At 40.4% G+C, this 27,354-nt stretch overlaps 1 protein-coding gene across 1 annotated transcript; it reads right to left on the minus strand.

Moving 5' to 3' along the window:
- Positions 1-8,526: 8,526 nt before the first annotated feature.
- ESM1 (endothelial cell specific molecule 1) lies at positions 8,527-17,112 on the minus strand. The gene is made up of 3 exons (XM_048931934.1): positions 16,510-17,112; positions 12,762-12,917; positions 8,527-10,609 (listed from the first exon to the last, which is right to left on the minus strand). Exons 1-3 carry the CDS (start codon positions 16,808-16,810, stop codon positions 10,509-10,511), a joined length of 558 nt encoding a protein of 185 aa, XP_048787891.1. The 5' UTR covers positions 16,811-17,112; the 3' UTR covers positions 8,527-10,508.
- Positions 17,113-27,354: the final 10,242 nt, after the last annotated feature.

The raw sequence follows: 27,354 nt of genomic DNA on the forward strand, positions 1-27,354 counted from the left end.
GCTTCAGTCTTAAAAATTTGCAAATGATTTTCAACATCTCAAGGATTAGGAGGAAACATGAGTCTGTTTCCAGCTCTGGAAACCTGGTTAATGCTATGTCAGGATTTGGGGTGTCACTTTCTTTCCTCTTAAAAACAGGAATGGGAAATGTGCTTTGGAGGTTAAGTTGCAGTCATTATACAAGAGGTAAATATGGCTGGTATTTTAAATTACCAGTGGAGGAACAGGACATATTCATTTCACTGTAGTGCTAAAAGATTCTTAGCTTCAAACATTGGCTCAAATTTTCTTCTGGTTTTTTGTTTGTTTGGTTGGTTGGTTGGTTGGCTGGTTGGTTTTGTTTTCTTTCCTACACGTCCCAGATTAGGAAAAACTGGCCAAAAAAAAAAAAAAAAAAGTGTAAAGAAATAAGCATTTTAAATTTAATTAAACAAACTTACTGGGGGGAAAGGGAATAAATGATGAGTTTTAGATGAAAATGCCATTTTGTTGTGCAGATTTTGAAGTGAAGGCAACATGGTTTTTGTGCTGGAATAACTTTCTCTACATCTCGGAAAAACATCTGTAGTAATAAAAATATAAAAGATCTCTTAAGAACAAGAATTAGAAAAAGATCGGTCAAGAAGAAACAAATAATCCTGGTAGAGAAAGTGAATCTACTTTAGTGCATCAAGAGGCAATAAGAGAATACTTAAAGATTTCCTGCAAACCAGCAATAGTAACATATAACATGTTATTCATACAAGGGAACATAGTCTGATGATGTTATTGAGTCACAGATGGAATATCAGGGATATTGAATAAGGAGATATTGGGTGCTAAATCCCCATGCATAGTAATTACAGCCAACCAAGTCTGTGTATTTACATATTTGCGTGCCCAGCCACTGGGACAAATATGTGAATGTTTTTCTCAGAGCAGCATGGGTTTCAACGGCCCCGCACGGGACTGGGGCTTCTTTGTACTTCACTCCATAAGCTCACAGGAAGACATGGTCTTTGTCCCGAAGCATTTTAATGTCTATGGAGAAACAATGGCATGAAACAAAAGGAGGGAAGCAGAGAGGCAAAGGGACAATGAGGTCTCGCAATTACGTGAGTCAACCCCATGTACAATCATCTGAAAGTCTCCTCGGCTCAATAGCTTTGCTGTCCTGGGATGTGTCCGGGCAGCTGGTGCTTTTGCACAGCTTTGATGGTCTGTCTATTCAGTTTTATTGTTCTGATGTGGAGGATGTTGTTTGCGTTTGTAGGAGAAGGAGGCCTGGTTTGGAGGAGGGAAGCAGGACTTCCAGGTTTCCATGCCACTGCAAAAGGTTTAGGAAATAAAATAAACCTAGGACACACATTGCTGTTTTTCACATCAGGTGAGAGGAATGCAGCAGGAACTCATACTGTTTCTATTATCTATCCTTCTAGACTTTTCTGCCTCTGAAGTCTCAGCAGGCTCAGAGATGTGACTGGACAGGTGCTGTGCAGAAGATCCCCCTGCAACTTAATTTACGTTCCTTGGGAAATCAGTAAAATATAACTGCAGCTGACAGTCAGCAAAACCAATGTGTGCCCTTTGTCTTGCATAGGAACATTTTTTGTATGAAGAAATACTGGTCTCGAATTATGCGCAAATAAAAAAATGTCACATGAATTCTCCAGAGGAAACAGTTGGTAGCTATCTAGCCAGCACTAGGGGAAACATTCATGACTGTCGTGCAAACTTGTTGAGCTACTGTGAATCAGCTCAACGTTAGCCATGTCATTAGTGTTTCTTCATTACATTTACAATAAGATACAGAAAAAGTGCACACCGTTCCCTCAAGTTTCCCGTATAAAACCTTATTGACCAGAAGTCAGATGAACTGTATCCTTCCTCTTATTAAAGTACTAGAAGTTTAAATGTTCTGCAATCACTCTGTTAAAGAGGATAATCCAATATCAAAGTCACCTGCAATAGCTGGCTAAGGCCCTTGGTCTGATGAAGAGCACCTGAAAAGGCATGGACTCCTCTTTCCTCAGTTTGCCATCTGTAGCCTGAAGTGTCTTTCTGTCTGTGAGAGCAACAATGAAGAACACACTAACTGCAGTAAGATGCTCACGGAGTGGTAAAAGATTTTCACCACAGCTTGGTGAAAGATTTTCGTTATACATAGAGCTGCTGCTTTCAGACAATAAATGTTCATGTCTGGTCAGCACAACCTCATCTGCTCTTCTGTACATACTGCTTCTGTGCAATTTGAAGCGCAAGAACTACAGGTAGCTCATTTGCTATTTCTCTTTATGTTTGCGCTGCCAGCCGAACTCTAAATGCTTCTGTCTCCTTCCTCATTAAGGAAGCTATTTATAGCCCCTTTGGCTGCATTCCACTTGAAGGTCAGATTGTTTACATAGAGTGAGGATATATTGTGTTTTTCTAAATACAGAGCACATTTTTTGATCCATTAAAAAAAACTATTTTTCCCTGCACAACATAATGGACAGATAGTACTTCCCACTCCTAACTGCAAATCCAGGGAGTCCCAGAGAATAACTGGGATAGTAGGAATATTGAACTGCATGCAGGAAAATAAAGGACATCTAAGTAATAGGCAAAAGAAAATACAGGTAAATGCAAGTAATAGCATTTATCTCAATTGAGTGTTTATCACTGTCTTATGGTTGCATTTCTTCCAGCAGTGACTAACAGCATACGAAGTCCAGCACAATTTTGTCTTCCTCAGGCAGTACCACTGTTCCCATTATTTGTTTTTCAGGAATTTTACTATTTCTTTTGTTGGAAACAACGTGGGGTTGAAAAATTTGAAGACCTACAAGCCCAAATGAAAAAGGAAAACGATACATGCTATATGAGGTCAAATTATGTGGATATACAGTTTATTATATTTATTATATTTCTTCCACCAAATTCCCCATGTAGTATAAAAGTACTTCGTGTTCTAGTGGAACAAAAGTGTTCCTGTATATGACAGCATATGGTTTTCTCCTTTCTCTGTTGTTTTTTAGTTCTTCAGCATTTCCTCACATTGATGTATCAAAACATTACAAAGATTAGAGCTATTCTCTCCACCTCAGCACTTAAAAACATAAATAAAGAAAATGAGACATTTTATCACTTTGATGTTGCAGCAGTTTGCAAGAGAGCAACACTTGGAATGGACAGAAACTCTCACAAGTTCAACCAGCACATCTATCAGCCTAGAAAGCTATTTTTGACACACCAATTTGATATACCAGGAAAAAAAGTTTCTCGAGAATGAATTTTTATCCAGAATACAGAAGAGGCCAATGTCTGGCCATTGAGCTGTTTATAGGCTCAGTTCTTCGTGGACAGTTGGGGTTACTTCTTCTCCCCTCCAATTAATTCCAGCCACTGCCACACCACCTGGCACTTGGCTGTATTTTGCCCCTGAGCTGCTGCCATTTAACAAATCTATAGCCTGGTTCTTTATTTTTGTTGATGAGACTGCTGCAAAGTTAAGAACCTAAGGAAAAGGAGGTTTAAAATGAAGTGACTGATAACCACCAACCACTTTGCAAAAGCATCCATGAGGATATTCACTTGGGGCTCTGCACGAAAAAAATAGCAAGGGGAAGATTATGGTTGCAGCCCCTACAGTTGCGTTTGCTAACATGGTGTGGACAGCTGGGAGGCTTACAGGACCCACGTCAAAGAATGAACACAGTAGGGCCAAAGGCTGAGACTGGGTGGTGCTTCATTCCCAAAACAGTAATTTCAAATAGAGGAAAATTGAGGGCTTCACAGAAGCCCTCCTCTCTTAGACTAAAATGTGTGAGAAACTGCAGACAAGCCATCTGTTCATAAAGTGACAACACTGGGGTCTGCCAAATCTCCTCCCTCACAGCCAAGTCTTTTTGGGCTATTCTGCAGCACAGCCCAAGCATCTCTGCCACCTGCACTGGTAAGTTCCTCCATGGATGGTCCCATATTGTCTTGGTTATGGTCAACCTGCATGTGCATAAATGTAGCTGATCCATCATCTAATGCCACCAAAGATAAAGCTGTAGTAACATCAGTGAAGCTTTGATCTGGCTGTTGGAAAGAACTTCTATCTCCTGAAGAGGTTCTGGGAAGAAGACTGCCAATTTGGATGGATGTTAGGGAGCTAGAAGTCATTATGAAGAGATTATTGCGATAGAAGGAGTTTCATCTTGATCTAATACGTTTTCACTCTTAAATTATGTTGTTCCCTAAGATGAGCAGCAAGCGCTGAAAGATGGCTTTACCTTAGCTACTGTCAGAGCTGAGACTAGTAAGCATGCACTTCCTACTTCATGTCATCAGATTTCTGGCATCCCAGTATTTGCCCTTATGAGTTGTGTGCCTACTCTGGCAGTAAGTAAAAGCTTTTAAAATGGTGAAAAGGAAGATTTGGGTCACTTTCACTGTTCATCCCTTACTCTGGTATCATAACTACTGTTGGCCAGCATCGACATCAACAAGATAAGCTTTCCGTTTCTCTCAGGAACCCAAGTCCCAGAAATAATTACACCATTTTCAAAATCTTCTAAGATTTGTGTAATTTTTTTTAATGACACCTTTTGGACTGTACAAGTGGCTTGTGGCTTCTGAACTGCTGGATGCATGCTAGGAAGCCTACCCCTGCAATTAAACTAATTGGAAAACAAGGTCTCCTCCTCAACATCTCTTTTTAGACACCAGCTGATGTTACTAATTCTGTGTGGATAGGTCCTAACCTGCTAGCAAATACGCAGTAATGTGAGATTTGTGGTGTAGCTTAAGGGGCAATAACATCTCCTGTTCTAAAACAAGCTGTATGTCATAGATTCATAGAATCATAGAATCATAACCTTATGGGGACAGGCTGAGATGCCTGGGCTCAGAAGAGAAGGCTCCAATGAGACGTTATAGCAGCCTTCCAGTACCTGAAGGGGGTCCACAGGAAAACAGGGGAGGGATTTTTTATATGGGCATGTAGTGACAGGATGAGGGGAAATTGCTCTAAATTGGAAAAGTGTATATTTAGACTAGATATTAGGAAGAAACCCTTTACTGTAAGGGTGGTGAGACACTGGAACTGGAGCTCAGCAAAGCTGTGGATGTCCCCTCCTTGGAGGCATTCAAGGTCAGGCTGGATGGGGCTTAGAGCAGCCTGGTCTAGAGGGAGGTGTCCCTGCCTATAGGGAGAAACATGGAGTCATGTAGAATCATAGAATGATTTGAGTTGAAAGGGACATTAAAGCTCCCCCAGTCCCAATCCTCCTGCCCTGAGCTGATTGCCAACCACCAGCTCAGGCTGCCCCATCCAATCTGGCCTTGAGCATCTCTAGGGACGGAACATCCATAGCTTCTCTGGGCAGCCTGTACCATCACTTCACAGCTCTCTGAACGAAAAATTTCTTCCTAATATCTTACCTAAATTTCCTCTTCTTTGGTTTTAAGCCTTTCCTCTTGGTCCTCTCCTTATCAGAACATGTGAAAAAAAAATAAAGTTGGTCTCTCTCCTGCTTGTAAACTCCCTTCAAGTACTGGAAGGCCACAATGAGGTCTCCCTTTCTTACACATGGGAGAGATGTTTCCATTACTCCAATCACCAGGGCTTTTGCCTGACAGACACAACTTTTCAGATGAGTATAAGATTGCGAATAACTCAGCATATAAATAAGAATAGGACAAGAAGCTTCGTTATAATACACTGTTTTAAAACCGGAGTCCATTTTTATTTCTTTCTTTATTACGGAACTGTGGTGTTGGTCTGGAGCAGTTGTTTCTCAAGTGAAAGGAGGACCAGTACAACCAAGGAGTAGGCTTACATTCTCTTTGCTGCTATTTTCTTATGCTTACAAAGACTTACAATGTTCAAAGCTGAAAAGTAGCAATGAAAATTTCCTAAATGCCTTCAGAAAACCAAGAACTCAACCATTGCTATTAGAAACATGAGTTCCTGAAACTGGACAGCACTGCTTGGATTTCCTTTGAAAAAAAAAGAAGGAAAAAAAAAAAGGCCAAATGCCTGAAGTATGTAAGAAGGAGCCTGTACAGGAGTTAAAGGGAAGCTGCATAGGAAGCAAAGCAGAGCCCAAAATAAAAAGCGGGAATAGAAAACTAAAAATAACAAACAGGAAAGTGTGACACAGCTGCAAGGGCTCTTGTCCATTCTCCCTCAGCATTGTACCTTTTTTTCAGGAACATACTAATATTGTGTTTGGATTTCAATGGCATTCCAATCTATTATTTGTTCTTCAAAAATAGATGTTTCTCTTGTGAAGAGGAAAGATTTTTTCAAGTAATGTTCATATGATTTCAGTTGTCCTAATTTATCAAATAATGCCTTTGTGACCCGGTGCTTGCAAAGAGTGGGAGGACTGTGCAAATTACTTTGATTCAAGAAAAACTCAACTCAACCTCCTTAGGACAGTGAAAGCCATACAGTACGTAATTAACTGTTGCTCTTATTTTCAGGTGAGTATTTATGTGATGGTTTTAAAAGAAAGGATCTAGCACACAAGTGGGAGTTGCGGCTGCTCTGGGAGGGGATCAGGGAGGATCAGGACAGTGCACTAAGGAAATCTCTGTCTTATTCCTCATCCAAACACAGGTTTGTTTGTTTACACAGAGCATCTTGCCTGCCCTACAAGTGCACAAAGTGCTTAAGAGAGAGGGAGCAATGTTTCAGCTTTCACAGTTTTTGGTTTATTAATGTTTATTTAATTGTTATGCTCATTCATTCTGCAAAAACTAAACCATGCATCTAGATTTTGCATCATCACTGGCTGCACAGAACACAGATACAAAAATGACTCTGTTTGAATGGTGTTAGTGCCTATTCTGGGAGAGCAAGAAAGACAGAACATGCCATTTTGTCAGCCTAAGTGTAGTCCGGGACAGTCACAAACCCCAAAGGAAACCACATTAGACCCGCCCAAAGGGGGATCATGGTGCCTGTCAAGTTATCAGTTCCAACTTGTAAAATTCCTATTTTCAGTAGACACAACAAAAACAGGAAATATTTACCAACTCTGCAGGTGTCAGGAAATACCTTCAAACCACTGCTGTGGCTTGACAGTGCAGTTAAATATCAAGCTTATAGAAAGATGACAATAAATATATTTTCATTTAAAACATGCTTCAGTGTGTTTGTTCTAATACATGCATCTCAGCAGATCACAGAAGCAAATTTGTACTGTTAATTACACCCTGGTGATTAGACAATGATATGTGCCACAACACTTATGTGAATGTATTTGTACAAGGAAACAACAGGAAAGTACACTGAAGATGTTTTGTGCAGTTGAAACTGATACAACTGCTTGTCATTAACAGTCTACACTGGGAATATATTTTTTTTATTATTTGAATGGTGGATGGAATATATCTGAATATATCTGAGTCTTCTATATTCCTCAGTGTATTTCAAATGTCATACTAAAGCATATGACGATATATTGTTTGTACTGTTATGGTGTCTGCAACATCCTATAATGTAACAGAAACTATTACACTGTGCTGCGATGTAGACCTTGCCACTGGATCTGCACATCAAATATAAAGTAAGACATACTGTGTATGTTTCCAGTTTACTCTTTGATAGTCGGGAAAATATGTTGGGAAAATTACTTGAAATGAGACCTATTTTCCAAACATACTCTTACTGGAAATAATATAAAGCCCCACTAAAACCGAATCTATAATCTATGTGACCCAAGAACACTGATTATCCGAGAGAAGAACATCTGTATCTAAATTCAGGTTTGTGATGGATAGAAAGGTCATCTGAAAAAGAATGAAACATGCAGAGTTAGGTAAAGAAAAGAAATCTATGTAATTCCACACTTGCAAATATCAGGGAAGAGACCTAGGGTGTGCAGTGTGAAGCAAAAACAGATGTGAGAGGAGAGGTTAGAAAATAGAGAGGAAGGTTAAGAGCCTTTGTTCCCTTAATAACCCTTTCATCATTTGCATTATTTCCTTTACCAGTGTAATCCCACTGCCACTAGTAGCAATAGATAGAAGTTTGAAAGGATGATGAATGACTTTTCTTCCATCATAATCTCATGTTGGAACCTACTCTGTGTGGAGCAGTCTACCGCTGGGGTAACTGGGGAAATGCAAAAGCATTTTGTAAATTGGATGGAAAACAGAAGAAAGCATACAAAAACAGTTTGCGTATGTCCCACTCCTTCTCCATTCATCTTTTATTTGCCATAAATGAATCCACAGGCTATAACTATTTGACAAATCAAATTCCTGGCCACTGAGAGGTTCCCAAACATGTTCTGTTCTGTGCTCAGGGGTAAGCCAGGGAGGGACTTCCCCTGGCAGGCAACCTGGGCCCAGCCACCTCTTTGTGAAGTTGAAGATGGTGGGAAGGCAAAGACACAAGCCACTTGGGCGCAAAGTCACTCTGGAAACAAGCCATTCCCTTAGCTCTTGCCTTCAGCAAAGAAAATTCACCAAGTAGATGCAGACATTGTGAAATCATTTGGGAAGAAAACTGTGCCTAGTCTGCATGCCTAGAGGCTGTGCAATCACCAGCAGAACTGTCGTTAATGGATAAACACAACAGCAATGCTTTCAGATGTTTTTTATTGAACAATAGTTAACACATACTTTTAAAAATCAACCAGCTTATTAGATTTACATTCAAGAACATCATTTATGACACTTGTAAAACAACAATAATGTATGCAAATATTTACTACATTCTTTAAATAATGCAATTCAGTCTGCTGAAAGAGCGTGGATTGGATTCTGCTCTCACTGAAAGTGTCAGAAGATTGCTTTTGATATCAATAGATGAGTATCAATATGTTTTCCTATAAATATCCCAAGACAGAATTTCTCCCTCTCAGTCCTAGACATTCATTACAAGTTAAAATGTGGTATCTGCTAGTTTGAGATTTATGCTTTCTAGATTATCATGGACCCATGCTGCCATATTGATATTTGAAGTCCATAGCAGACATTGTCCTTTTGCTCTGACACGGTGTGACTCAGTGTTTCCCTCTCAGGTAAGCAACCTGCTTTCACTGAAGCTGCCTTTGGATCAAGGTCTGGACTTCTTAAAGGCTCCAGAGTTTCTCTTGGTTGTAGTTACAAGCTAAATTTTCAGATCCTGCACAAAACCTTGGCAGTGGTACTCTGTGCTCCTTGTTTTACTGAAGTCACTGTCAAAGCTCACATTGCTTTCAAAGTGAACATGCAATTCAATTCAAAGTGCATTTCCAATGAGAGTTTTCTGTCTTATGAGGCAGTTCTGAACTTATGCAGCACAGTTTCGTTCTGTTACGCTACATTCACTTCCTTTATCTGAAGATCCAGTCATTTCCAAACATACCGAAAAACCTATCTCTGTGTGGCATTTTGTGTTACAAATATAATCCAGTTTGGCTTGAATGATGGATGCTGCCAAGTTCCCGAAACACTCTGAAGTATATAAATTATACTGACTAAAATGGGGATGCTTGCTCATGCACATAAGAAATGGAGGGCTTGACACCAAAGCATCACAGAATCCCAGAATGGCTGAGGCTGGAAGGGACCTCTGGAGGTCACCTGGACCAACCCCTGCTCCAGTAGGGTCACCTGGAACTCTGTGAGCTTGGCTGCCCTGTCACTTAACTGAGAGTCCGAGTTTTCCATTCGTTTGATTAGATGAGTTCCAGCAGAGTGACAGCTGAGCAACAGCCCATGATGAGGATGGAGAGGATGAAGGTCCATTTGCTGTCCTCTGACCCAATAAATGGAGGCATTGCTCTAACAGCACCAAAACAGCTGCTTTATAGAAGCATACACATTTAAATAATGCCAAGCAACTTCTTTCTTTTCTGATCCTTCTCTATATATCAGTATAATTTACTAAGTATGCTTTTCTTTCCACAGAATTTAATTTCAGAAGTCCTCCTTAATATGGAATATGCCTGCAGTATTTCAGCAAAGTTCTTCAATATAAATTCAAATGTGTTTTCTCCCTGAAGAAAGGTGTATTTACCTCCAAGCAATTGTCACCAAACTTCCAAAGAGCAGAAAATGACCAGTGACTAACACTGGTTTATTTAATTCGCACCACTGAGCTCTTATGTTGTTGTTGTTACGCTGGTGTGACTCAGGGGCATTGCTTTCTATCCTGGGATTTGTTGACATCCCTTTTTATTGACTTGGCTCCATACCCATGGTTTCATTCACCCAAACTGTCAACAGAATTCAGTGAGAGCTTTCCTGGACTGAGGCTGCAAAAGTGGGCTTATGATATTATTTAAATGACTTGTGCTCTTTTTTCAATATTACTATACATTCAGAGATCCCCAATGTTTCTTTCTTCAAATACTTATCAAACAAATATCAAAAAATCATATACACTGTACAGTCTATTTTTAAGTAAACATTTTTCTCATGACAAACAGAATCACAATTGGCCTGTAGAGGTTACATTTTCATACGCTATAGATTTACTTCGTTCTTAAAGTGTGTTGTTGCATATTCAATAATCTGTGAGAAATGCATTCTTTATAAAGTCTTATTAGCACAAGTAAATATCAGCGAGGATTTAGCCACTTCATCACGGGGGTGCGAATTGCTTTCTCCTTAACAAATTCCTCTTTTACAGAATTGCCATCCCCCGATGCCATGTCGTTATCTGAAAATATAATAATAAAGTAGATTTCATGGGAATGAGATGATTAGAATAATTTCCTACAGCAACGTCTCTGGTTTTAGGAACATTTCAGAAAAGTCTCAGCTGACAATAATTTTTGCAGGAATTCACCTGATTTTCACCAGTTATCTGGTTGCAGAATTTCTGCCAGATTGTGGAATAAGACAGATGTGCCTCCTAATAGTCTAAGCAAAAAGCAGGTGATACGAGTTTGGTTTTCTCACTGTAATGCTCAGAAATGACATGGAACCAGCCGCATGTTCTCAAAGGGCTGAAGCTGCAGCTATGCTCAGACAGAGGCCAGCTGGCATGCAACAGCCCAATGTATGCCATTAGGCTCTCTTACAGAAAAAAAAAAAAAAAAAAAAAAGGTAAAATATATCCAGTTTGTCTACTGGAAGTGGTTCCTGGCTCACACTGATTCCTGAGCTGCGACTGAGGTTGCTTGGCAGGGATTGCTGGCCCAGGGCAATGTGTGGCAGCCACTGCCCTACTGTTTGATGAGGAAGGCGACCACGCAAATACACAGAAACATGCTCTGGAAGACTTAAAGTCCTGAGGGTAAATGTAGGCATAATGCCTTCATGGAATACACGGGCCAGAAATACCCAATTAACATACAGAAGTATCCACAGCTGTTTTAATTAACCGAGGATCTGCTCTGAATTATATAGCCACCTCTGAATACCAGTGTTAAATGAAACCTTGCGTGATCATCCTATGAGGCACTATGCATAGAGCACCTGGTCTACATCCATCCCACATTTGAGGAATATATGTTGGTGTAACATTTGCATGGGTAAAAAAGTCCCACTTGTTTCCATGGTGTAAGAACTTCATCCTGGCTGGGATAAAACAATATGCACTGAGGGTGTGGAAGTTTTGGGACAAAAGTGAGGGGAAAGTTCTTGAGGCATCAATTCAAAAAAAAGGTCTGGAATATAACATAAGTATAGTATCTGAAATGCATCTGAAAAATAAACTAAGTAGAAAGCAAGGAATATTTTCTTAATGATATTTTAGCCCCCTTTAATCATTTAAATTTAGTCATTTAAAAAACCAAACCAAAACAAACAAACAAACAAAAAAAACACCTGAAAAGGTGAAGGAACAAAATCATAAAGGAAAATCAGAAAGGATCAGGACTGATCCATCTTGCAAGGTGTTTTGAGCAATCACTTTAAACAAAGTACAAGTGTAAGGCAGTTTGTTTCTGTCTAAGCTTTTCCGAACAGTGGAAGAAACATAACAGATATCAATGCTAAAAGGTCTGGATAGCTAAAAATAGCAAGAGAAAAATCAAAACTAGGCAAGAAAACTGTTGTTTAAGGAGAAATAAAATTCAAAGCATTTGGAGTAAAATCCCAGAGAAGCCTCTGGTAAGTCTAGAATTAAATCCCTAGTATTCATTTAAAATCTTCGCATTTGTATTCATTTTGACTGGTACTTGTATTTAAGGTTAGCATTGTTTGGTTAGGTATACCTCAAGAAAATAAACCAAATGGAAAGAAAAGTTAATCCCAGCTTTGAAAAATTCAGTGTTCACTTCCTCCCTCCTCAAACATTTCGATTTTCCATATGTTCCCTTTGTTTGTTTGCTTGCTTGTTTTTTAAATAAGTCTGAGAAGATCTGCTACAGGTTTCAGACACAATCCTAAACATTAGAACTTATTCCAAAAGTATTGCGATTAGCAACTAAACTGAAGCACTTCATTAAACGGATCACTGACAACTGAATATGTAGAATGCTCTGTTTTCAAGGGAAAAAATACGTTATTTTTACCTATATTAGCTGACAGTGGCAATGTTAATATAACGAAATCCTGTTTTGACTTCATATGAGCTGGTTGATACAAGTCCTCACACATCCTCCCATTGCACAGGTGACACTGCAGTCTTAGTGCACTCAACAGCTGCAAAGAATTTCTCAAATGTTGTGATTTCTGAATGTTTTTACTATGTGTTACTGCTCACCTAACTCCTTGCCTTATGCTAAGGGAGCTGCCAATCAGAGGAAGCCTTGCGCTGTTAGCTCTTTGCTCAGCTTCACCAAAGCTCACACAGAGCTCACATCGCATGCCAGTAGATCATGTACAAGGAGATTACTAGAACCAGCTGCCCCAGGAAGTCTTACCTGTGTGAGAAATTATTTTTCGTCGATTTGGAGGCTTTGAAGCAGACAGTTGAAAAAATGGGAACTTCAAACACTTCCCAGTGACTCTGTCACAGATGCCAGACGGACAGTTGCAAGTTTTCCTGCACTCCATGCCATAGGTACCGTAGGGACACTCTGAAAAAAAGCAATATAGCAAAGTATTCCTCAGTGATCGAGGTCAGCTACCAGTGCCCTCAATAGCTGCCTCGGCTTTGTCCTTAGAAGTAGAAAACCTTTTAGTGCCACCCAGCCAAACTTTAATGAAAACATTTTGGGATGTTGATTATTTGATACAAGTATTTTCAAGTTCTAATAATCACAGATTTTCCCTTCCACGCATTATACACATTATATGCATCATTCCTTTTCCTGCAGCTTGTTTACAGTGTGCTACTCTTCACCGAAACTCTTGTAGTTCTAAAATGCAAATAGAAGGCAATATGAACACATGAATATGCAGTCATCGAGGCTGTTCTTAGAGGTTAAACACTGCATTTAGAGAAGAAGAATTCTTCAGAAAGCTTCTGAGCACACTGTTTGGGCACAAGATCACCTGGTCTGGAGGAGGCGCAGACTCGGTGCTGCCCACGCTGGGGTGCAGAAGGTGCCCCGCAGGCGCCCCGCGCGACCTTACGGAGCTCTCCAGGGTGGCAGTGCATCCTCGCATCCCCAGACATGGGGAGCGCTCCTGCAAACGTCCCAGCACACGTGCAAAGAGTTCTCAGAGAGTGAAGCGCTGCCTGCATATGACAGACAGCAATCAGGGGCAGAGGATTTGCCCCATCCCAGGGCAGATTGCATGACAGGGGATTGTATGATGTGACTTTGCTACAACGCGTATTTTCCCAGAGTTGTGAGACGCGGTGTCACAGCCCTTGTCATCCTCTGTGTTGCTGTTCGTATCTTTGCAGGACCAGAAGTTAAGAGATAACAACACAGAAATTCCAGCATGAACATGCCCTCTCCAGACACCCCCACAAGAAATCAACCCAGGGAACACATGGAGTGTGCCAGAAGAAAGGTCTGTATTTCAGACGATCCTTTCCATCCCAGGGGCCACCCTAAATGATGAGTCCCAGAGTATTTCCCATTCTAGCCCTTGGAGCACGTTAATCCCTCACTGGACCAAGGACACAGGTAGCCCAGACTCCCACAAAACCCTCCGGAAGGGCAACGGCCACTTTACGCACTTATAATACCTTTTCCTGTCATGTTCTTCTGTTCTCCCCTATTTTGAGCACTAGGATCTTCCAAGCCAGACCCGGTTTCTGTACATTTACCATTCCACAACAGGCTTACTCTTCTCTGTCCAATCTCTTGAACCAGTGCAAATATTTAATTTTTCTATACATCCTGGTGTATCTGAAAAGTCAGGATAATGCCCCAAAATGAAGCCAACATTTTACTATTTTCTCTGTACCCACTGGGCACTTTTCCATTAAGGAAAAGCACTGAAAATCCAACCAGTTCCTTGCTGAGCATTCCCTGCTGAGCATCACACAGTGAATCATCGCAGCTTGGAGAACCTCACCAAGTGTTCATATGCCTCCTTTCACACACAGTCTTTGATTTGCTGTTTGTGCACATAAAGCAAAACCCAAACCTTGTCACAAGTAAACAGTTTGCGTATGCACTGTCCTCCCTAAAGAACAAGCAGGGCTGACAGCACACATCCCATGAAGCCTTAATCTGTATGTTGTGAGTACTCAGTTATTCTGCACAGAAAACTGGGACACAAAGGCAATGGGAATAAGCCCAAATCCAAAGAACTATGTAATGACCCTGGCATCGATGATGCTCTTAAGGTCTGACCAAAATGGGAAATTTTAGTCAATTTTGCAGTTTGTAAGTAATATGTAACAGGGACCTGCTCCTACATAAATTACCAGATAGGTTGCAATGATTTAAGGGAAGCAAGAGTAGATTCTCTCTGTGACAGAAATGTATCTTACCAATGAAAGTGCGGAACACCAGCCTTCATAGACTGTTTTGAACAATAATGACATTGCTGCTAATAAAAATATGGAAACCCTTAAAGCATTTTTTAGCTAAGAACCACGAGGAACATGAATTTATACTCAGAAAGCTGCTCTGAAACATGCTGTGCATGTTCTAGCCATTCCAGAATTCAGACACTGAAGAACAGGGAGTTCAGGTTATTTTTTGTCCACTACCTAAAAATAAATTGGTTGCATGATATTAGAGAGAATCCAGCCTCCCTGACTCCAGGAATTACTGCAAACACAAAAGTTATTGAAATTAGTAGGTAATCTGCTAAAATAGCTACAAATGGATACCGAAGTTAAGAATACTTGTCCCCACACTTAGTCTGATGGCATTCACATAAGTACAGAAGGAGATTGTGCCGTCTCTGAGCAGAGATGAAAAAAAGAAATTAGAAATGAGCCCCGTAATAATAAGTGCAAATCTGCCTGTGGGCAATACAAGTCTTAAATACTGCTTTACAACTTCAGCTCATTACGCATTTATTGAGAGTATTTTCTTTGGTTTCTTGGGAAAAAAAAAAATGGTTTTACTCTGTATTTTCAACAGTGCTTCCAAAAATCATCTTCAGAAATTGAGATCTCATCTCCCTCAGCATTTCTTTTTCCAGTTTTAACTGTGCCATTGAAAGACATTCATTTGAGATAGTGAAAAATAAAGAATAGTTCAAATAACTGTTAAAATGATTAGAGATGGTACCATGCACTACAATAATTTTAGTAAAATGAAGATCAGTCATCTATCTCATGAAAGTAATTTTGGTGGGTGCACCAAAGACACGATCCTTACATGTAAATTCTATCCCTTAGAAACAAAATGAGGGTTTTGAATTTCACCCTCTAACATGCACATGAATTCACCTTCACATCCCAACATAAGTAAATGCATGCTTTGTGTAAGTCAGTCTGAATAATTTTTGCAGTGCCTGGTCCTCACTCATGCCTTTCACTACGACTATTAATACTCCTAACATTTAACTGCCAAGATGCCTCTGTGTTTAAGGAAGTTATTCAGAGGCATATCTGTATCTACTCACTGAAGTGGTGTGCAAGAAAACATACTGCTTTCATGCTTTGTAAAGCACTATTGTTAATGGTTTATTTTAAAAGCTTTCCCCAACCTCTCAGCAACCTAATTCCTTTTCTCCTTTAGAAGATTCTCGTGTTTGCATGGAGCAATGATGCTCTTAGCTGGAATGTGCTGAGCTGAGGGTAGATGCAGCCTACCTGGCAGCAGCTGCAAGCAGAGGCAGCCCGCACCCTCCTGCTCCCCATCTCCTGCCACAGGGCTCTGCCTGCCCTGACCATGTCCCCAGAGCAGCTGAGCACCTCACAGGCAGGAATGAATAAGACACAGCGTCCTTCAGCAAGGCTGGACACGCAGGATTAAGGTCTTTGCGTGCTACACAGAGCCACCATGCAGCTCAGCAGAGGGGTCAGGACAGCTTCTGAGTCTCCAAAGTCTCAACCACAAATCTTATTATCCCTGAACACAACCTATCTGTGCTTTCCCACAGATGTCCCTGATTCTAAACAACACTCTCCCATCAGTAAGCCTGGCCCTCCTCCATGTAACACCTTTTGATAAAGGCAAGTATTTCCAACTTTCCTCTCAGGTAAGAGCTGAGCTGGAAAAACCTCTTTTCAGACCTTGCAAGCAGGAGGCTACACGTAGGCTGCTGTCAAATCACCGCAGTGGGTGCATGCAGTGTGATGGTCTTTACCTTTGCAGATACCGAATTCATCACCAAAATCATCCTCCTCAGTGTAAAACTGGCACTTCAGCCCCGGGCCGCACTTGACACCGTCCATGCCCGAGACCGTGCGATAGCACGTCTCGCCCAGCACTGCCGCGCACACCCGGCAGCAGCCGCAGTCGTCCAGCACCGTCCGCTTACAGCGCAAGGTGCTTTTGCACGCATTACTGTCACAGGGCTCGGGGCAATCGACCGCGTATTTCGCACTCCAAGCAGCTCCAGCGTGTGCAGGCATTAGGAGGAGTGTGAGCAACAGGAAGCCCTTCATGTCTCGCAGGGGTCAACGCTCGGTCCCAGGGAGCAGATTGCGGTGTTCAGCCCGGCGCCTGGTGCGGAGGGAAGCAGCGGTACAGAATCCAAAGCAGTAGCTGCACACATCAGCCTACAAGTTTATGAGCTTTATACAGCGTGTTGCCCACATGCTGCACCGTCGTCAGCTTCCTCAATCCGGCAGCGCTGCTCCTGCCAGCCTCCCTTGTTTCAGTTTATGAAATCCAGGATGAAGGTTGGATTAGCACTCTACTGCCATCCAGGAATTGAAAAGCCTGAGCTGATGTAATCTGTTATGTTTAGTTAGTTGTTTTGCATGAGGGCTGAAAACTCTCACATCCGTCTCAAATGCTCAAGGACGACTGCCAAAAGGAAAAAAAAAAAAAGAAAAGAGAAAAAAAAAAAACAACAAAACTACACACACACACACACAAAAAAAAAAAAAAAAAAAAAAAAGAAACAAGAAGGATGCATACCTTCCTTCGGGCCAGCGGCTGCTGGCAGCACCGTTCTGCCCCGAGCACACAGGGAGCCAGGGAGAGTGCACTGGCTGTCTTACGTCCATGGTGATATAGTGATTTTGGACAGAAAAATCTGCACTCTGCCTTTGAGGGGAGGTGGACAGTTGCTGAAAAGTGCAAAATGAGATCATGGCAGCTAGGGTCTGAGCTCAGATATTTCAGTGATGTTTTTCCTGCCTGCTTGAAATAGTACTTTCTAATTGGTATTTAAGTGGAGTTGAACTAAACATCTTACTCAGAGGGTATTGCTAGAATAAGACCAGAATGAAAACAGCATTTTTTGGGCTGTTCTGCAGGAAACTGTGGAAAATGAGATGCCCCTAGCCTCACAGACCAAGAAGAAACCTCCATCCTCTGCCAGCATCAGTCCGCAGCCCCAGCACAGATCAGAGGGACAGATCCGTCCCTCTCTATGCCACCTCCAGTGACCAAGATCTGTGGGACACCCTGGTGATGTTCCTGAGTGAAACCAGTGTGAATAAACAGAAAATAAGCCTGAATTTTTCCCCCATCCCTCTTAGACTCCATTCTCAGTGCCAAAGCCTTGACAAGAAACAGCAAACAAGCTAGGAGTTCAGTGAGACAGATGAGCCACCAGAGAGATGGAAATTTCTGCTCCAGAGAAATAAAGATCTGCAGGAGAGGAAAAACGGAATAAGCCTAATCATAAATAAATCCGAGAACAGCAAAAGTTGCTGCCACTGAAGTTAGTGGGAATGGAGTCAACATAAACTTGTATGTGACCAGCACACCATTCGGGAATCCTGAATCTCGCGTGGGCTGGGGATACTGCCAGGAGTTTGCCAAATAGAAGAGAGGTCTGGAAATATGCTGGAAATACAGGCAATCAGGACAGTCTTCTCTTTATGAATGCAAATGTTCACTGACAAGTCCAAAACAAAATGCTTAGCTCTGCTTTCCTATGGAGAGAAAGAAAAAAACAGCACATTTTATGTTGCATTTGAGAGGATTTTCTCCTGGTCTACAGGGTTATAAAAGCCAGGATGGGATGGGATAGAGTAGGGTAGGGTAGGGTAGGGTAGGGTAGGGCAGGGCAGGGCAGGGTAGGGTAGGGTAGGGTAGGGTAGGGTAGGGTAGGGTAGGGTAGGGTAGGGTAGGGTGGGATGGGATGGGATGGGATGGGATGGGATGGGATGGGATGGGGTGGGATGGGGTGGGGTGGGGTGGGGTGGGGTGGGGTGGGATGGGGTGGGGTGGGGTGGGGTGGGGTGGGATAGGGTAGGATAGGATAGGATAGGATAGGATAGGATAGGATAGGATAGGATAGGATAGGATAGGATAGGATAGGATAGGAGGTGGGAAGGGAGAGAGGAGGGGAGGGAAGTAGGAGATTTAACCCATCAGAAAGGGTCCACACATAGGTAAACATTTGCAATAACTGTATCCATCTTAAAGTATATAATCACACAGAATACATTACTGCTAAACACTGCAGCTAGCAGGCAGAGGCATGCATTCTCTAGCTCATGACTATTTTCACATGTAAGGCAGGACCACAAGCAATGACTTTAAAGTATAAAAATTGAAACCTTAAAGATGGCTTTCCACATAAACTGACTGTTTTATTGGTAGTCATGAAATGACAGCAATGAGAGTAGCAGGTGACCTTACCTTTAAAATCCCATGCATCTACGCTTCTGGGAATACTACAGGCATTGAAGAAAGGTTGTAGGTGAGATTGAGGAGGTGTAAGGGGCAGATAGATCAGAAATGGCTCTGCTGTTCCTGACGCCATCACAGCCACAGCTCAGCCAAAGTAGAGCAGTTGCCACATCAGTCCCATAGCTCACTTTGCTTGCTAAAGTAAGCTCAGAGTAGCAGGTCACATCCTCAGTGCACTAAAACCTACAGGTCTGGAGCAGTGAAGAGCAGGAAGACTCTCCCTCTGGTCACCCTCCTGAGTAGACTTCCACCTGACCTTAAATTCAGTTCTGCTTGTTCATTAATGGATAATGGGGGAGTGTGCAAACCCATCTGCACTTGAACATAGGCATTTATGCCTGATAGTAAACACAAGATGGTAAAACCGTTTTGCGTAAATAAATGTAGGAGGCGGTCCTCATGTAAAACACCAAACAAATCCAAAAGGGCAGCATTTCACATTTGGGTTTCTCACAGGGAAAATGTCCTACGGAGATGATAAAGAAAAAAATTACACACAGATGTGGTGAGGAAAAGAAATTGTAAAAGAAATCAGCATGCTTCCCTAGCAACAAGCCAATATTATTTGGAATAAAATGGAAACTGTATTCTGTGCTTGGAGGTAGAAGCCAAAGTAAATTATTACAATGGATCAAAATATACATGTAATGGAAGAAAACAATATGAGCAGATAGAGGTCTGGCATATACATAAGTGCCATGGAGGAAATAATGATCTTCCATACTGTCCACTGACCAAGTGGTGAAATAAATCCAGTGCTTGCTCCCTCTGGTTTTAGTGTTCCTTTGTTGTTTTACCTGTTGAATCCATTAAGCATTTATTTCCAATGAACAGCTTGAGCCTGTAGAGCCCTCCCTTGAAAATTGCTACTATGGGAATTAATGAAGCTTCCCTAGCTATCAACAGCAGAAAAATTGACACCACTATTTAACTTGCAGAATAAATATACTTTAAAAGTGGAAGATATTCTGGATCAGATCATTTCCGTGCTGAATTTTTTTCAAATTTACAGTAGAAATTAGTGCCAATTTACGTCATAATTACATCGCCACGTATAATATGGTGTTTGCACTATGTTTTACCACTATGGTGGTGTAACTACTGCTTCAGCATCAGTGAACTATGTACTGCGGTTCCAAATGAGTACTTCAGTTTTTCTACTTTGTTTGCAAATAATCCATTTCTGAATTTGTTTGAGAGTCTAGAGTTTGTATTTATGCCCTTTGAAAAGCTTGACCCATCTGTTGAAGATCACCATGAGATGACACACTTGGTGGCACACGGATGTGGTCGATGCACAGGAGCAATCTAACCATAAAGGCAATACTCCAAGGCTTAGCTCATTTTATTCTGTAAGCAGAATGTCAGTCTCTTCAACTCTAACTTAAGCACTTTGAATACTGTAGTCAGCCAGTCTTTTGAACATGTAAGTCTGGTTAAACAGGAAGCATTATCCTTTAACACTGGAAAAGGTTTAACACGTGATCCTTGTTGCTGTTTTCCAAAAGGCAGTCCCTAAACTAAAAATATGTTCCTGTGCATTCCTGAATGATCCAACCTTTTCCTAGGCTTCCTTTACTAAAAGCAATAAGCACAATGCAGTACAACAAGCTAAGATTCAAAGGGAAACACCAAAAGGAAGCAGAGCTGCAAAGTCCAGAATAAAAAGCCAGAAATAGGAAGTAAAAGATAAGAATCAGGAAAGTGAGATACCAACAAGGACTCCCCTTTGTATGATTTCTTTTCTTGTATCTTTTCAATGTATTACTAATTACTCTTTGTTTCGACTGTAGCATGGCAACCCAGCTTCACTTTGGTAAAAATAGATGCTTTGGGACATTTCCTACTTGCTGCAGTCAAGAGATATTTACATCCTTTCTCCAGGCAGACTAGGTGCAATGCAGAGAACAGGGCAGATTAGGTACCTATGTGCAGACCTGAGTAGCCATGGGCTTACCTGCAGAGAGCTTCAGCTGCAGCAGCGACAAAGAATATTGGAAATATATCTGCATATAACTACACACAGAAATAAGTGGCATGCCTAGTCTGAAGCTGAAAGCCAAAGTAGATGTGGAAGCAGTGTAATTGCACCTTTTGGCTTCCTCTCAATCAGTTTATGAATCAAGTCAAATAATTTCACTCTGCTTGGAGAGCGTGTTTAAGGGACAAGAATTGTCTCAGAGTGATGGAAATGGTCTACATGGTAACAGTGGTCAGTGCTCTACAAAGCAAACAAGACTAGATCTGTCACATGCAATAAAAAGGCAGTTTAGAAATGGGAAAACTTAATGAAAAATAGATTAGGATTCTCTTGTGCTGAGATCTTTAATTACAACTATAAAATCATCTGTGTTTCCGGGGAAAGAAAGGCTTCTCAGCTCCAAGATCTCCATTAGAGTTTCTTGAAAGTATGAGGAAGTCACATACCTTCTCTCTACTTCAGAAAATCTACCTTTTTGAATGTAATAGTAAATTTGACCAATCCACCAATGCTCCACCTTTACCACCCCACCACCCTATCAATAGATTCATCAGCAGATGTTTCTCTTGTGAGATTTCTACTAGTAATTTAAATCACTCTGATCAAGCCATGTGTCCATCTAGGAAAAAGGTTTTTCATGCAGAAAAACATCTCCACTATCTTTCAGTTCTTGAGTTCCAAGAATCTGAGGAAAACGTCATGGAAATGATCTTCAAACATTCAGCATCTTCATAGATTAAAGAAAAGAGTAGGTAAATGATGATTCTTTGCATGGTTTTACATGGGTGCCCAGGTGCATATATTCTGCCAATATTGTTTGTACTTTTAAACCTGAGATAATGTGACAGAGATTTTGTCCCCTTCTATTTGACATAATTAATTGATCTAGGAATACACACTGATTGCTCGATTGCCACACAGGTGTTTACTACAAAATGAGAATAAAACTTGTCAGTCTGGGACAAAGTTTTTCATTAATTTTGTTGTGAGATATTGACAGTGGTCAATAAAATGACAAATATCGTGCTCCTTGTTCTTTCCCTACTCCATCTGAATGGTAAATGTATTCTGACTTTATCAGTTTCTGGAAAAGAAGCCAAATTCCTGGGTAACAAACGTTTGCTTATGGCACACGTGCAGAATCTCACCGCACTACTTGGGTTTCAGATCCTAGGTATTAGGAGCAAAAAGTTTAGGATTGATGGGGTGTATCCATTTACTTGTAGCTCTGGCTGATTTTGATCATTAATTTTAAAAATTAAAAAAAAAAAGGAAAGTGTCAAATCTATACGGATGACTATGTCAATAAAACCACTCCTTATATATTAGTGTGATTTCTCCCTTTGTGTACTAAAATACGTTTCTGAAAATGTTGCCATTAAAGAAGCACAGTTATCTTACAGCACGTAGAAAACTTAGCTATGCTTTATGTATAGTTGAGACTTGACTAAGTAGCTGTTTCCTGTAATGAATGAGAAAGCTATTAAAAGCTCAGCTCATGTTGTACTCCTCGGGATGATAACAAGAATGTCTGCAGTCACATGTGTAAGATGTTATTATTTGTATAACTTTGAGATAGATGTCCTTAAGAGAAAATATTTATATGTATTCTTTGCCCTGTTGACAGGATAACAGCCTTTCTACTGGCAGAGAAAAAAACAATCTGAACTAATTCATTTAGATACACAAAATGATAAAATTTGTTTCAACTGTTATTTATCTTTAGCAAAAAATCACTCCTCCTTTTCATAACTACCCATCTGTGAAGCATAAATATTTTCCAGAATAATAAGGTGATTCCAGGAAGGCCATAAGAGGACTTCAGCATCTCCTAGCTGATAAAACTTTAGCAAAGGGCCAACCAAGGTCTAACAGCAGCGGGAGCTGTTACAGAATCTTCTACAGCACTACATGCATTTTCTTTATTTAGGATGAGTGCCAGTTTTTATCATAAGATATGAGATGAAAAGATTGCAAGACAGAGAAGCAGGGATAAAAACTTCCCTATCTCACTCTTAGCCCTCATTAACAGTCTTTTCTTCATTGTGGGCATTTTATTTATTTAAAAGTCTCCAGAGCACTTTTATTTTTCACTGATCAACTTTTGCCACACACACAAAAATCATCTCCTAATAGCAAAAGTGGAACAAGAATGTAGCTCTTCATCCCATTTTTCTCTTGCTTGCAGTCTTCACGCTCTCTCCAGCTCATTTACACATCCTGAAGCCTCTGAGGCATCATGCTAACCAAACCAGAGCCTTGCTCCAGAAGAAGAATTTTAACAGTCTTCAGACACTTTCATGTTGTGTGCAACTGACATCTACTTCAGCAAATAGCTTTGGGTACAGTTTCTGTCATTATCTTGGCCTCCATGAAAAGGAACCCCATCAAGGTCTGGCAGAACAGTGTGGGATCTAGCACCAAGCAGGTCAATAGATCCCCATGATGTATTTCCCCATGGAGTTAACAGGATTTTCAAGTGCACGTATGTTTCCTACATCCGCTGCCCCACAAATCGCATAGCAGAGATATCACTTATTTGAATACATTTTTGCTTATTTTTCCTGGGGTGCATACATTACACTGTGCTCACCCTGAGGTGGACACCAGTGGCACTACTGAATACAACTACCAAACCAAATCCACGTCCAGTATGAAGGGTTTTTTGGTGTGTTTTGAACACAGAGTAAGGAAAGGAATGATTGTGTACAAGCTCTAATTAGAAAGCAATGAGGAGTAACATCTGCACTTTGCCTGTGATGTTTGTGTTCCATTAAACAACAAAACTGACAGAAAGCTTAGAACTACAAACCGCAAACCAAAGAATATCCTCATCCGTTCCAAGTCTACTTCAGCTCAGATCTCATTACTTTCTGCTTTCCTAATATACTGCTACAAGAAAAAATGCTCTTATTGTCATGCAGCTTTACAAGTACAGAACACGACCTGGAGTTCTTTGTCAGGCAAGTTCCTCCTGCTTCACCTCAGACAAATTCGCATTTGTAAACATGCAACTAAATAAATTCTGTTAACCTAGTGCATAAGGTATGGATTGACCTGAAAATGACTTTTTTTTTATATAAGATTACTTATATTTTGAATCCAAAGCTGCAAATCTCCTTGAAATGAATTATTTCACGTAGAAAAGATCGTAATGTTGGCCTATTTTAACTAAAATTCAACAACAGATAAAATATATGCTAGTGGATTAAAGCAACTTTAAAAGAGGCTTCTCAGAAATTTGGTGATTTATGAAAGTTTATATATCATCAAAATACTTGAGAGGATTAAATAAAACATGGAGAGTTTATTGCTTTTCTCATTTTATTCATAGATCAGTTTTAATAATTTGATCAGAAACTTAGTTTAAATTCTAGTCATACAATCAAAAACCTGGAAGCCTAATCATTTAAGACAAATGCCAAGGAAAAAATGATTAAATTATTCAAAACTGCAGCTGATTTCCCAAATTATGAACCAAACAGGCTGAATGTGTCATTTCTCCATACCACTCTTTTATCTTCCAAACTGTTGAAAAATAACTAGAGGTTGTATTAGATGCCTCCTGCCCCGATGGAATAGGCTATTTAAGCCTGTATGTTTTCTGACATAGTTTACAATCAGAAACACTTCAATCAGAAATGCTGTATCATGTATTGAGGGTTGGCTTGTCGTGTCAGTCCATAGAAGTTGTCTGGCTGTTGAGTGAATATGCATTACCTCATCCTGCCTGCCAAGGGGCTGTGAAGGGGGCTGAGGGGAAGGCCAGCTACAGATGGCTGTTTACCACAGGAAGGAGCCCCAAAGCTGTGGCCCAGCAGATATTCCTTGATGTGGATCCCATGAGGTTAGGTTGACCAGAATTTGACAACAGGACCTCCAGTTCTGACTCGAGCGGCTTAGTCTGGTTTACAAAATGAAAAATGCTTTTTCATGGAATAAAACAACAGTAGAAAAGAATTGTATCTGTTCTCTATAGCTAACCTTGAGGAAAAGGATTTTTGTTGTTGTTCATTGCCTGAATCAAGGACTCACACGTAACTGTGCTCATTGAAACCCACCCACAGCCACCAGTAAGTAGAGCTGGGCTAGGCAGACGAATAATTTCGTGCTGTGTGGCCATTTGTTACTTGGAATTCTGCTGAGACCAGAACAGGATGAGGACAGGAACAGGGCTATGATTTTTCGTACCAGGTGCACATTCCCTAGAGTTTAACTGTTGAAAGCCACATCACCGTCAGCATGATGGCAATTTCATTGTCATTTGAAGGCGTTACATGTTTTGTACGCAAGCTAGTCATCCTTCCTTTTAATCATTCGCTTTTATCTGGTATAAAGATAAAATGTTGGCAGTGACAGTTTGAGATGTGGGTGGTCCAAGAAACCTAAAAATTACATCTTCTCCCCTACGTGATTTCAGGATAACCAATGAAACAATTGTTTGTCATTTATTCATTTAAATGAAAATAGTTAACTAAGTGCTCGTCATGTGTTTTGGTTTTTTGTGTTTTTGTTTTTTTTTTTAATGACAGCAGTGATTAAAGCAACATTTTTTTTTTTCATTTTCTTTCTTCTCAGTTTTAATTACTGTTTATCTCTTTTTTTTTATGTGGCTGTGAAGAGGCTTGATATTTTACTGAGGTAAAGCTTTGTAAGAGTGTTTTAATACTTACTTTTTACAACCAAATGTAGGTACAGATGAGACTTGTGAAACTCAACAATTTACGCACTGAGTCTAATTTGTTCGTTTGGAGGTTGCTAAGATCTATTAGTTCCTGTTCCATTTTTTATTAAAATGTTATTGCTCGTATTTCTCATGTAGTTTTTTCTTTTTCATAACAATGATTTGGATCTCACTAGGGATTTTAAATTCAAGTACATTTTTTAAATTGGTGGCAGACTTGCAATGCATGTTTCACAGCTGATTTCAACAGTTTGGAATAACCTGGGACATACTGAATTGAATTCCACATAAATTTAACCTTCTTGCATTTTTCTATACAGTGCTCATTACAAGGGCTGCTCTGAAAGTAATGCCTCCTATTTTGTTATGTTGGCCCATGACATCAGAGGCAGATGGTGGTTTTGCAGTAGAGGCTGAACTTTTCTACAAATATCCCATTACATGTTGCTGCATGACAGATGGCAGCTGACAGGCAGTCTGACAAAACGTCATCTGACACAGGAGTGCTTATGAAGCAAAGGTGTATCACTGAATTCCTCCATGCTTAAAAAATGGCACCCACTGACATTCATCAACACTTGCTGAACATTTATTCAGACCAAACATTGGACATAAGCACAGTGAGGCACTGTTTCAGCAGTGGTTAAAACAATGTGAAAGACAAGCCATATTCCAAATGGCCATGTAGATTTTACTAGTGTGGCCTGCAGGCTCCACAAGTGAAAATGCATAGCTAATGCTCATAACAATGCTGGAAAATAGTATTTTGTACTGAGAAATTACTCTACGAAGTAGTGTTGTTGTGTTCCTTTAATCTACTGTAGTATCCATGGAAGTAAATGGAAGGCATTACTTTCAGAACAACCTACGTACATATTATTAGTAAATAATCAAAAAAGAACTTTTTCAAATGACCACAGGAAGTATCTGAATCAGCTACCAAATTGTTAATGACATGAGAATGAATTTTGGAATCTACAACATAGTGTTAAAAGATTCCACAGTCATATTAGCATCCCTTGCTATAATTTGCCAGCCTATGTAAACTGCCATATTTCGACTTTGAAAGAGTCTTCTTTAATTCTTTTTGGTAAATATCCTATACAGTTATCTTGAAAATCTAAGGGCTTTGTTTATTTCAATCTTGTTCTCTAAATGTTTCTTCCTGATGCCAGACTGAGTTGCCCAGAAGGAAAGTTACTTACACAGCTTGCTGCAGGCAGGTGTTTCTGTAGAAGATAAAACAAAAGATGTTGAAAAAGAGCTGAGAAGGCAAACCGTGCTCCAAACATGTTTATGTTTTCAGGAAGCAACATTTGTTGACAATAGACACTGCCACCTTCTGTACTGACAATTAGAACTTTGGAAAAAAAAAAATTCCCACATTAGACATAAAATGCACTATACATACAAACAGAACAAGTACAAAACATCAGTCACTGCTGCTCTGTACAAAGGTGAGGCAGCAGAATTGAAGGACTGAATATAACCAGCATTTACATCCCTATGCAACATGTGAACGTGAGTTGTCAGCTCCCTCTATTGGATAGAGAGCTGTCAGCCATATGCCAGCATTTTTTGCTCCATTGCACTGCCAGACATCATATGTCTGTGCCATGCTTCATGTCAAAGCATGACCTGGTCAGCCTTCACAGATGCTCCTTGTGCCTATG

The sequence above is a fragment of the Lagopus muta genome, chromosome Z (assembly GCF_023343835.1).
Source record: "Lagopus muta isolate bLagMut1 chromosome Z, bLagMut1 primary, whole genome shotgun sequence".
NCBI classification, from domain to species: domain Eukaryota; kingdom Metazoa; phylum Chordata; class Aves; order Galliformes; family Phasianidae; genus Lagopus; species Lagopus muta.